Source organism: Scedosporium apiospermum, assembly GCF_000732125.1.
Source record: "Scedosporium apiospermum strain IHEM 14462 chromosome Unknown SEQ_SAPIO_0098, whole genome shotgun sequence".
NCBI classification, from domain to species: domain Eukaryota; kingdom Fungi; phylum Ascomycota; class Sordariomycetes; order Microascales; family Microascaceae; genus Scedosporium; species Scedosporium apiospermum.
Genome location: NW_015971799.1, coordinates 696,789 through 708,805, shown reverse-complemented (window position 1 = coordinate 708,805; position 12,017 = coordinate 696,789). Strand labels below are relative to the sequence as shown.

The 12,017-nt window shown below is 52.1% G+C and overlaps 1 protein-coding gene and 1 pseudogene across 1 annotated transcript; both read left to right on the top strand.

The window, feature by feature from the left end:
* Positions 1–5,552: 5,552 nt before the first annotated feature.
* Positions 5,553–8,301, top strand: SAPIO_CDS5349 (Uncharacterized protein; the record flags this gene model as incomplete). The annotated part of the gene is made up of 3 exons (XM_016787693.1): positions 5,553–5,966; positions 6,067–6,315; positions 6,379–8,301. The coding sequence occupies 3 exons, from the start codon at positions 5,553–5,555 to the stop codon at positions 8,299–8,301; spliced, it is 2,586 nt and encodes an 861-aa protein (XP_016642708.1).
* A 1,997-nt stretch (positions 8,302–10,298) lies between these two features.
* On the top strand, positions 10,299–11,003 carry SAPIO_CDS5348 (annotated as a pseudogene; the record flags this gene model as incomplete).
* Between the last annotated feature and the right edge of the window lie 1,014 nt (positions 11,004–12,017).

The window sequence follows — 12,017 nt, the reverse complement described above, 5'->3', positions numbered from 1 at the left end:
GCGGACGCCGCGTCCAAAGAATGCCATCCTCTGTCTAAGCAAACGCGTACAAAGGAAAGGGAATGGATGAAGAAGAACCCGAACCTCAACCTCGGTCCAGCATGAAACATCTTCTCGAATGGTCGTAATCGTAATCTCCAGGTTCCAAATCCTTGCGCCCACGGTTTACGCGCGTTACGTCCGTTCGGTCATGCATTGCTGCATCACCGCTTCCCGGCGATGACGGGAAGCGTTATACTATGAGAGAGCAAGTTTCTCTTCGCGTGGGCGTTCAGCATGAAACTGTTATTTTATTTTTATCAAGAAACGGCGCTTGCGGGATGTGACTGGATTTCTATTTAAAAACAAACCAGAAATTCCGAAGAGGTGTTTCTCAGGGCGTTGAATCGTGTGGTAGGGCTGGTGTTTCATGTTGGCGCCCATCCCTGGATCGTAGCCCACGCCTGCTTCGGCGGGCTAATGTCCCAGAATACCGACGTAAGGCTTTCGTGGCTTGCCAGTGTACTAGTGTTTACAAACGTACGGGCATTACTAGATGCTTGTTCCCTGCGTGGCGCGAGGAGAGAGAAACAGGCTTGTTGCGTGAAAAAGAAAAGGATTTGCGTGTTTGCTCCTTCTGAGCCCAGGGAAAGGATACGGCAGGCGTCCATGTGAGACAAAGGTCGGAAAGCCTCACGCTAAAGTCCCACGGAAGCCGTACGATTTACAGAATTGACTAACTTGAACCACCTTACCTCCTTACCATTGAGAGAAATACGATCCGGTGTCTCACCGTAACAGAAAATGTGTGTCGGGCTTGGCAGCCGCTCCCTTTCCAGCAATGGCACGAGGTGGCTCATCTGCCGGGTGAGCAAATTGCTCACAGGGCTTTCTTCATCTCGGGAGTCCACGACGCGAGCCTCTACTGAGCAGGTGCGCATAGCACTCGTGGGCTTAGACAACGACAGACGTAGGGAGTTTGATCCTATCGCTTAAGGAACAGTTTAACGTAAGCAGATATCTTCAGTCTTCCCAGTCGTTATCCTGAAGATGCCAAGAGATGCGATAGGCAGAACACAGCCCGTTAATATAGAGGTGTGAACACTTTCGTCAAGGCGCACGGGAGCTTCGGAGTCCTTCGGGTGACCGAGCGGAGAGGATGAGAGATGGATGCTGGGGAGTAGGGAGGCGGTTCTTCGCCCAGAGGACTAGTATATACAGCCAATATGTATCATCCCATCTTCCTGTCCCCTCTTCAATACCAGGTACATTGATGAAAACATTGTCCACATGCACCTCGTTTGCAATTTGCCGGGTCTTTTCCCTGAAAACCCGCTCCGTCCCTCTTTCTCGTGTCAGTGCTGGTGTGTGTGTGTGTGGGTGAGAGAGGGGGACGGACGGATACAGACTACGAAGTTTGGTCGCACCGGCAACTTCGTGACGCAGGGAGGCAGTTAGTCTAGTTATCTAGATTGCCATTTATATCCTATTCCCTAGCGAGATGATGGGGCTTGGGAGTTGGGACCGAGGCGGCGGGGTTGTCATCTCTAACACAAACCAAGTGTCTTTCATGATATTGATACTGACATGCCTAAGAAACGGTTTTGCGGGGAGCTGGGGGAAATTGTAAACAAAACGAACCCAAAAAAGACGACAAGGCACCCTGATATCAGTTGGTTTTGCTCCATATCGCACGTCGTCGGTCAAGCGAATGGCACGATAGGACGGACACCCGCAATATACTCCACACCAGCAATTCCAAACACGGAGGCAGAGCGCCGTGGGCAGCTTTTTTAGTAGTACGACAACAAGAGATTTTGGTAGAGGATGCAGGTGATCCTTCTCCGAGTTGTTTTTAAAATTAGAACAGGAGGGGAGAGTGAGTGGAGAAAGAGAGTGAAGTTGTCGCTATTGATCTCTCCCATTACAATCCCGAAACGGGAAAATGGCCATAGACTTCACACCCTTTTTCTGTCTCCATCTGCTTGTTTGCGCCGCGGACGCTTCGTTCACGCATGAATAGAATAGGATGGGGGATGGGATGGGATGGGACATAAACCCTCCGTCCGAGATGCCGGTAGACGAACCTGCCCATTGCATTCGGCTGTGCTCGATGCCGTTTTCTGCAATCGCATACCAGTGTGGCTGCGTCGTAGGGCTTGTTCTACAAAAGAGATGCCGGGGACCAGGCGTCCTGCACGGCATACTACCTACTACGACACTACACCGACAGGACAAGATGCGTCGCCCGAGGTCTGGATATTAATGGGAAGAGGAAACAAAAGAAACGGAGACTGACCGGACGATGAGCCGTGCGGTCGCCATAGTTCCTGTAGCCAGTGGCATCGTGAGATTCATTCATGTTTCCATCACTAGGGGGAGTCAGTGTTAAAGTTGTGTGGAACAAACTTGCGCGCCTTCCACGTCACCCGACCACCCCTCTCTATCAGAGCACAGCTGTTTGAACGCAGGGTTATTCGGTTGCAGACCACTATATCAGAAAAAAAGATCAATCAGTCAGAGGGGGAGGGTAAGCGGCGGACCCGGCCGTGAAGAGGATACGACGACAGAATTAGAACTGTCATCTCAACTCCTCATCTTTCGCTTCAATCCATAACCACAACCGCACGATATCCAAAGGTAAAGGGGTCGCTATCGATCCAACAAGACGTCATCCCACGAGCCATTTTCCAATGCCGTCGGTGGCTGCTGCTGCCCTTTGTTCTCCCACCTGAATACCATTGTCGAGGAACGGTTCTGATTTCTGGGTTGGGAAAAGGTTCGAAACACGACCGGTTTCATGTTAGGCGTCGCGGTGGCCAATCGCATGGGCGGACCGGGTCCATTTTGCCGGTCCTTGCACCCTGGATCTCCATTCAAGGCTGGATTGTTGCTTTTTTGTTCTTCGCCGCCCGGACTACGCCTAGTTTAGTCCAAGGAGAGACATGGGGGCGACGAGACTTGAGGATTGGGGCCGTGCGTTTGGCTGGATGTTTTGCGTTGAATGAAGAGGTACTACTTCGTTGCTTTTGGGGCGATCAAAGAGTTAGAGAGGCGATTTCACTACCTCGTCCTCCATGAGTGCCCCGTTTATACGAGGTGCTTGTACTCACTAGGACTGTGTGTCCATATTAAGGTACGGCAATAATGCGCAGTGCCGAGAGAAGAGAAGAACCCATGAAAACCCATCCAACCGTATTGGTAACGGAGAATATTGGTTATCTACCGTCCGAAGATACCGGGACACTCGGAGACATGTTGCCTCCCTGTCTGTCTGCCTGTCTGCAAGCATTGCTCGTCATTCGGCTGACGATGCCTCGACCGTTTGATCGTAAGTCGATCGGATATGAAACGCCACAGCATCGCAGTTTCTGGGATTTTTCTCTTTCCCTTGAAACCCCACCGTCACCACAGACGTTACATTCAGGGTATCCCGACAATTCTGCAAGTGCGCCGAGCCAGGCTAATCCATCCAGCTAAACTAGTGTAGTTCAACAGTGCATGCAACCCGGTCCGCTGGTTTGACTTCACCGAGTGGCGCTGACTCTCAACGGCGGACAAGGTAACGGGGCAGAAAGGGCGTCCCCGCAAGGCACCCTCCTGTAATTATCCCGCGACCAAGGGAAAACAAAGCGGCGGGTTCTCACTGATGATGAAAGGGGAATCGGTGGCCCCAGAATTTGCGACCCTAAACATGTTTCAAGGTAAATAATAGTGAAGGATAAAGAGAAGAGAAAAGTCAAGAGATTGAAGGAGCATGGTGGTGGTGGAGCTGCTCATGCTGGGGTCCATGTCCAGGAAAGATCCATTAATGCTAACGCCCGCTCAATGCTTGAAATCTCCGGAGATGCTGGTGAAGACGGAGGATTTATTACTTCATCGTCTCCATCTGGTCAAGGGTTTTACGGCTATCCTGGCCTCCATTCCGACACACTCCCATCGAGCTAGGAGCTATTAGGAAGTACGAAGTAATGCAGGTTTTGGCTAATACCATCCATTCCTCAACCCCCAGCAAGGGATCAGCGCTGGGCGGGAAATCCGTAGATCGGAGATTGATTATTCTGCCCCTATTTTCGGCGGAGCAAAGTGTATTACTATGAAAATGCTTTTGAGAGATCTTGGACTGGTCGTAACAAAACAAGGGGGGATCGGTGGAGTTGAGAGTGTCGGTGAAGTCGTTTACATGTCTTGCTGTCGATATGGCCTGGGCTTCCAATTGTCGTTGTTGACGAAGCTGATGAAGAGGGATCGAGTGAGCTGCCAACAGGATCCATCCGTAGCTTTGATCAATCATTGATCGTGCGTCCATCCACCAATTCTTCGCATCTTTGAACATTGAGTGGTCGGCCGAGATGTTCGTATCGAGAAGCGCCCCAGTACACGTAATTAGATGTGTATGGACTTGGCTCCAATAATAGCTTGCCTCCGGTCATCCCATGCTACCCTCTTGTCAGCCAGATCTATCCAAGTATAGTCTCCAGGAAAAATACCCTCTTGTCCTGTCCTGTCACTACTTTTGAAATGGCTTCGCATACAATTTCCAGTTCTCTGTCTTGCGAAATACAAGTAGAGTGCCCAGGGAATTCCAAGTTCATGCCTGGGACCGCCTGTCGAAGGCCAGGCTGCTGTAATGCGGTAAATGCGGTCACGATCTTGTCTCTGCTGCATGTGCCAGAGTCCAGTAGCGCCCCCTTCCCTCCGCATTCACTCCAAAACGGAGCCACTCCAGTTTAAGCCAATCACCGTTTTGGCCCGGTCAAGATCGAAACGACGTGGAACGTTAGAATGTGGAACCCAGCAACACCCTGACCAAAATGCGGCCCAATTCTTCCAGATTGACAACCCACCTTGTACCTCGTAGGAAGCTCTTGCTGTGTTTGGTGCAAGTCACAAGCCCACACCCCCCTTTCGCTCCTTCCCTCATCTCTCGACTCCCAAGCATCTTCATCTTCGCGGTTCGTGGCTCACCCCCGCCCATTCCTCAAATCCCCAATCCCATGCTGCTGCCCCAATCCCCCAATCCTCATAATCCCATAATCCACAATTTCGCAGTCCGCATCTTCACCGTTTGGCTCTGCCCCCTCCCGCTGTTCCGCCAAGCGCCTCTTCATTCTTAACCCCCCTGGCCCGACTTCCCCTCTGTTTCTCTCCGAAATCCTAATAATATTCAGCCTTCCACACCATTCCTCCCTTCCCATCATCCCACCCCTTCCACATATCTGACCACGACCGCGCCCTGCAAAAGGCCATAGCGAGAGGAACAGAAACTACTCCCCCCAAAAAGAGAGCCTGTGAAGCTGCTTGCTGAGCAGGCTGAAACCTGGGTCTTGTCGCGTCGTTTTCGAGAATTTTTTTTTTTTCTTCTCTGTTAATTCTCTTCCTCTTTCTTTGATACCATACTTTTAAACGCGTTCCCCCCCTCACGATTCACGAATGCCCTTTACGAATCCGACGAAACACCTTTTCCCGCCTGATTCTCTTGACAAACGAAACACTTACGAACGATACCTAGTCCAGAATCATTACCGGTATTGATCTAGACTGGAAGACATCAAATATAATTCGGCCAAACCATGGCGATGCTGGCCCCCAAAACGCCCTTTGCCGCCTCACTCGGCTCTGGCGCAGTAATCGTCCCCAACGTTCCGTCCGCCAACATGGCTCCCCCAAGGAGAGCGCCGACCCTACCCACGCCGAACACATCCCTTGCGAGCCCGACCCAGTCCGAATTTTCCGATGGCGATAGCCCCGACTCAGTGAAGAATTGGGACGTCGACAGGGTCTGCGAGTATCTCAGGACCGTTAAGTGCGGCGAGTACGAAAAGCTGTTTAGGAAGAACCACATCAATGGAGAAAACCTACTCGAGATGGACAAGGAGGTCCTCAAGGAGATGGGCATTGAGAAAGTTGGCGATCGAGTCCGACTGTTCCTTGGTATTAAGAAGCTGCGGACCCGCGCCTACGCGAATCAGAAGAAACGAAATAGGGTATTTTCAACTTCCTCCCCTCTGACGTTTTCTCTTCCCACACCACTGGCCAATTCCCGAGGTTTGGCTACCCTGGACGTGTACTGATGTGACTAAACAGGATTCCTTCGGTGGACTCGACATCCAGTACATCCCCTCGGCCGGCTCGCCTCGTCATGCACGGACAATGGCCAATACCTCGTCCTCCAGCCGCCAGCAATACAGTAATAGGTCGTACGATACGGCTGGCGCCATGGATAATTCCAGACCCAGCTCGCCTATGCCGGCCACGGATATCCGACGGCAGCGTCTAGGCCATGGTGCTTCAAGGCACTCCGGCTCCCCCGCTGAGTCGCAGCCGGCGCGTCTGGTAACTAGCCATACCAGGAATAACTCCAGTATGGATGGTTCACTGATGGCTGGCTTACCACAGGGTCAGGAGGTCATCCGTGTCATCTCTACAAACGGCGTGACGAAAGTCGTCAAGATTGCCGATTGCAGCACCTGCGAAGAAGTAATGCGCGTAACGTTGCGAAAGTTTGCCCTTCGCGAAGACCACGAACGAAACTACTGCTTCTGGGTTCTCGACGGCCTCGAGCCCGAACCGAGCCAGTGCCGACGCCTCGGCGACACCGAACTCTGGCGCATAATTAAGGATCAAAAGCGACCCGAGCGGAACCGCCTAATATTACGACGAGTACCGGCCGGCGAACCCGGCGATGCCGAGCTCCAGCGCGCAGCCGCGATCGCCATGGAGGAGGCGGCGCAGAGCCATGCCCGAGCGCTCGAGAAGACGGACAAGCGTAGCCAGGTGAAACTTCAGAAGCTATTAGGCGAGGGCTGGGACGAGGGCCTACGTCACCCCATGTCTCGTGGCGGTTACTCGGGAGGTGGACAAGGATATTCCGAAATGGAAGAGAGGCAGCCGAGAGGCCGGAAAGGACTGTTGCGGCAATTTGGCGGACTTCGTCCTCCCAGTGAACTGATTACTTCTGATCTTACTTCTTACTTCCCCGATCATCCCCGGGAGGACATTGACCGTACCGCGCGTATGTCGCTGCGGCGATCGACGCGACTCAGTAGGGTTAACCATCGTCTTAGCGTTGCCAGCAGCATGAGCTTCGCGTCGAGCATCCAGGACGCTCCTCCTATCCCGACCATTGCCGACTCGTGGCTCAACGCCACTAACCAGGCCAAGAACCGACCTCAGAATGGCTTGGGACGCCTACAATTCCGCGATTCGGTGGCGTCGTCAATGCTCGATACGCTACAGGAGGAGTCGCCCATTGACTCGACCCGCAAGTCATTCACCTCGTTTGCTGACAGCAGCTCTGATGGTGCCACCAGCCTCAGTGTGACCGATCCCGACGGAAACACTGTCATGAGGCGTGGATTCTACGAAGGCAGCGGCGACTCGACCGGATCCGGATCTTTCCAGGATCTCAATCAAGCACTCAACGAAGACGGCGAGGATGTCGACGAGGAACTGCAGAGCTTCCTGGCGGGCGAATCCTGGGACGACAACAAGTGGATGAAGGGAGCCCTGATCGGCCAGGGATCCTTTGGCAGTGTGTACCTCGCTCTCCACGCCATCACCGGAGAGCTCCTCGCTGTCAAGCAGGTCGAGAGCCCTTCTCCCGGAGCCAACAGCCAGAACGACAACCGCAAGAAGAACATGATCGAGGCGCTCAAGCGGGAGATTAGTCTCTTGAGAGATCTCAAGCACCCCAACATCGTGCAGTACCTAGGATGCAGCTCGTCGGCTGACTACCTCAACATTTTCCTCGAGTACGTGCCTGGTGGATCGGTGCAAACGATGCTCAACTCGTATGGCGCGCTGCCTGAGCCCCTTGTCAGGTCCTTCGTCAGGCAGATTCTTACTGGTCTCTCGTACCTTCACGGCCGGGACATTATCCACCGAGACATCAAGGGTGCCAACATCCTCGTCGACAACAAGGGCACTATCAAAATTTCCGATTTCGGCATCTCGAAGAAGCTCGAGGCGTCCAACATCCTGAGTGGGGCCAACAATAACAAGCACCGCCCTTCACTACAGGGATCAGTGTTCTGGATGGCGCCGGAGGTGGTCAAGCAGACCTCCCATACGCGCAAGGCAGACATTTGGTCGCTCGGATGTCTGGTGGTCGAGATGATGACGGGCACGCACCCGTTCCCCGACTGCACGCAGCTTCAGGCCATCTTCAAGATTGGCGGAGCCAAGGCAAGCCCGTCGATTCCCGAGCACGCCAGTGAGGAGGCCAAGGAGTTCTTGGCCAGGACGTTTGAAATCGATCACGAGAAGCGACCGGGTGCGGATGAGCTTATGCTCAGCCCGTTCTTGGTTCCCATTACATAAGTTGGTTGGAGGGAGAGGGAGAGAGAGGGAGAGAGAGGGAGAGAGAGGGGTGGGGTTGGAATGAGAACGAGAAACCTCGGTCGAATACGCGATACCTTTTGTGCCCAATTCATCTTTTCCGTTTTCTTAGACCTTTTTCATGGCCTAGGGCCTCGTTGGGCCGAGGGTGGCTAGTTACTGGTGCCCTCGTGTCCTTTTTTTTTAATCTTCTAGGAAGGCCCCGCAAGGCAGGACACCCCAAGGGATCTTTTGTTGAGGCGGAGACGGAAAGAAGGAGAGAAGATGCGTTGGTGGTGATGGTAGTTGAAGTGGTCGAGGCCAACCAAGACCAGCCATCCCCATTTCCATCATCGTCTGCTCCTTTCCGCTCTCTTTCTCTACATCTACTTTTGTTTCTTCCTTATCTTCGTTTCGTATTCGGAGTTGGCCTCATCTCCTGCAACGCATCTCATCATTGGCAAGGTAGTCTGGAGTTTTATGTGTCTAATGTTTCCTTTTTTCTTTCTCTCCTTAATGAGGCACACACAGATAAGAACAAGACAAAGATAGGAACCAAGGAAATGAATGACAATGAAAGGGGAGGCAGTTATATATCCACTTGATACACATGTTTGCGAGCCTAATGGTGTAAACTTCTTTTTCTCTCGAGAGCGTATGTGCTTTGTTCCCTCTTTTTTCATCCCCCGTTTTTCTTCCCCTTCCTTAATGATTGTCTTCCCATCGATTCATAGCATGTATGGAGTAGATGATCTACTATGACGTTTCCCTCGAGACCCTCTTCATGCGTTGGAACTAGTAGGGTTCGAAGTGGAAGTGTACACGGGCAACGGCGTGACCCATGTGAGGTCTGACGATGGGGTCGGGCCGTTATGTGTGGAGGCTGTAGTGGCGAGATATAGGCACCAACTTCTTACTGGCCGAGGCCGTTTATGACGACGAGGCGTGGCCGGCTTAGGGGCCGTTGTAAGTGGATTTTCGACGGGGATATGGGGATTCAAGCACTTGGAGGAGACTTGACTCGACGAGGGAGGCTCTGGGGCCGAATCAAAAGGCTTCTCAAAGCGGCTCCCTCTTCCAACTTTGTCAGATCTCAGTTCTTACTGCCATTCTTTCAACAATCTTTCTTCCTTCCTCCCCCCCCCCCCCCCGGGGGGGGGGGGGCCCCCCCCCTTTAGAAGAAAAAAAAAAAAAAAAAAAAAAAAAAAAAAAGGAAAGTGAAAATAAGAAGAAGCCATCCTATTAGTAAAGGAAGGCTCAGTCTCCCCCCTCCGCCCCGCGCGATGGAAAGAATGGACCAGGGAGGGAGGGGAGGGTGAGGCAGTGGATGAGGGAACCTGCACAGCCGCGCAACCAATGATAACCCTAGTCGCAAGGGTTAAACGCGACAAGGGGGAAAAGGCGGGCGAACAATGGTCGTCCGCGATCCATGAAAATCTGACAGGCGGAGTCACTGCATTGACGGGAGGATTCTGGGAGGGACGGGTAGGGCTGGAACAACGATATTTTTTTTTGCTCTTCTGGGCAGCAGGATCTTCTTACCCTGGGGTTTTATCTGGGATGCTGGAGAGGGTCTAAGTTGCTTTGCTATGGGAAGGGTTGGGTTGGATCTAGTGTTGGTAGAGGGAAGGATGGCCCCCATCTTGGCGACCCTGTTTCTACACTTTTCTTCTATCTGGTGCCTGATTTTTGGGTAGACCTGTTTGAAGACCGTTATATATCCATCGTCTCGTATCTTCTTCTTCATCGACGCCCATCCCTGTCTAAAGAACCTGTATCCAAACCTCTAAAGAACCTATATCCAAACCACCAAGAAATCGAAGATCATAATAGCAAAGCAACTATCAACTATCCGATAGACCACAAAAAGAAAAACCAAGAAGAAAAAAAGAACAGAAAAGAAAACCCATACATCTTTCCTACATCACTTATAACTTCTCTTCCTTTCCCTCAAAGGGACTCGACCCCATAAAACCGAACAAAAAGAAGGAGACCCAAAAATGTCCCAAGACAGTTCCTTATCCGCCTCGAGCACCCTCACGGCAACGCCCTTCCCCGCCGACGAAATCCTCCACTTTGCCTACGGCCCAACCATGTCCCCGACAACGATGCAATCCCACTGCCCCTCCGCCGTCCCCGTCTCCCTCGCCTACCTCCCCGGCTGGCGCTGGATCATCAACTCCCGCGGCGTAGCCAACATCGTGCGTCTTCTCCCCTCGGCCTTCGAAACATATCTTCGCGAGTCGGCCAGCGGTGGTGGGGGTAGTGGCTCCGAAGCGGGGTCCGATAGGGAGGTGTTGAGGGGTGAGGATGGCGTGTATGGCGTTTTGTATCTCTTGCCCGAAAGAGAGGAGGGTGCTTTGGATATTTGTGAGGGGGTGGAGGAGGGGATTGGGAGTGTGGGCAAAGCGGTTTTGGAGGTGGAGATGGCGGCTAGGACGCCGGGGTTCGTGAGTGAGGAGGAGGGGATGGAGGTGGAGGAGGAGGCTGTTAGGGTGCAGGTTGTGAGGGCTTTGGTGTATGTTGATGGGGAGAGCGTGGAGGAGGGGAGGCCGGGGAGGGAGTATGTTGAGAGGTTGAACCGGGGGATTGCGGGGGCTGTGGGGGATTGGGGGATGCCGGGGTGGTATGTTGATGGGGTTTTGAGGAGGTTTGTTCCGGGGGAGGAGGAGCATGAAGATGAGGGGGTGGGCATGGAGGAGTGAGGTGTGAGGAGTGAGTAGTGAGGAGTGAAGGGCGGTGTGGGTGAGGCGAGGCGAGGTGAGGTCTACTTGTGTTCTTGGGTGTTAGTTGGTGTCTGGGTTGGAGGTTTGTCTTTGGTCGGATGTTCTGTTGGGAGGCAAGGCTGAGGACTTGGAGTAGGAAGGGGAACGTATAGATTTGATTTGGAGCTATCCTACTTTGTTTTATCTACTCTACTCGATGCTTTTAGTTTGATGTTTGGCTTCGGTGAGACGGTGAGGGTTTGTTGACTTACACGATGTCTCGGTGAGGGTTGATTGAAGGGGTCCAAGCACAGGGTATTCTTCTTCTTACTCTCTTTTAATTTGGTATTTATATTCTTCGTAGGTTAAAACAATTATGTACTCGGAGTGATCTGGGGTTCCCATAACTCGTAACTAATGTCGGGTCGAGGTGGGAATATAAAAGAAGCTAGATGTTATGTGGCTATTTGATAGCTTCTCAGGATGAGGGACCACTCAGGCTCCGCGGACCATTGCGAATGGACTCCAATATTGTGGAGAATAGGACGGGATGAATTCACTTGGCAAAGTGCCCGCCACTTTTTTAGAACATTCGTTCTGTTCCCTTCATTTTACACTCTAATCTGTGTGACATTACATGCTTGACGCATTCCTGTATTCGGTCCTCCTCTTGAAAACATAAGTGAATGTATCAAACCTGGTGTTGGTTCCATTGTCTGACCTTCCCTGCTCATATGTGTATATGCATTCATTCCTCGATGGATATCCTCCCTATTCCTCATCCTGTCAAATATTGGCTCTCTAGAAAACAAATCAAGAGACAATCTAAATCATCCTTCAATGCAAGAATAGAAAAGCAAGCATGCACCCCCCAAAACGCCGCCGCAATGCCGCATGAAGAAATCCTCCGGAGCTAACACCAAAATCAAAAACCATGCCACCAAGACAAAACAGCCCTACTTTCAAAAAAAGTAAGACAAAATAAAGTTTAAACCACGCGTCTCACCCTCCCAC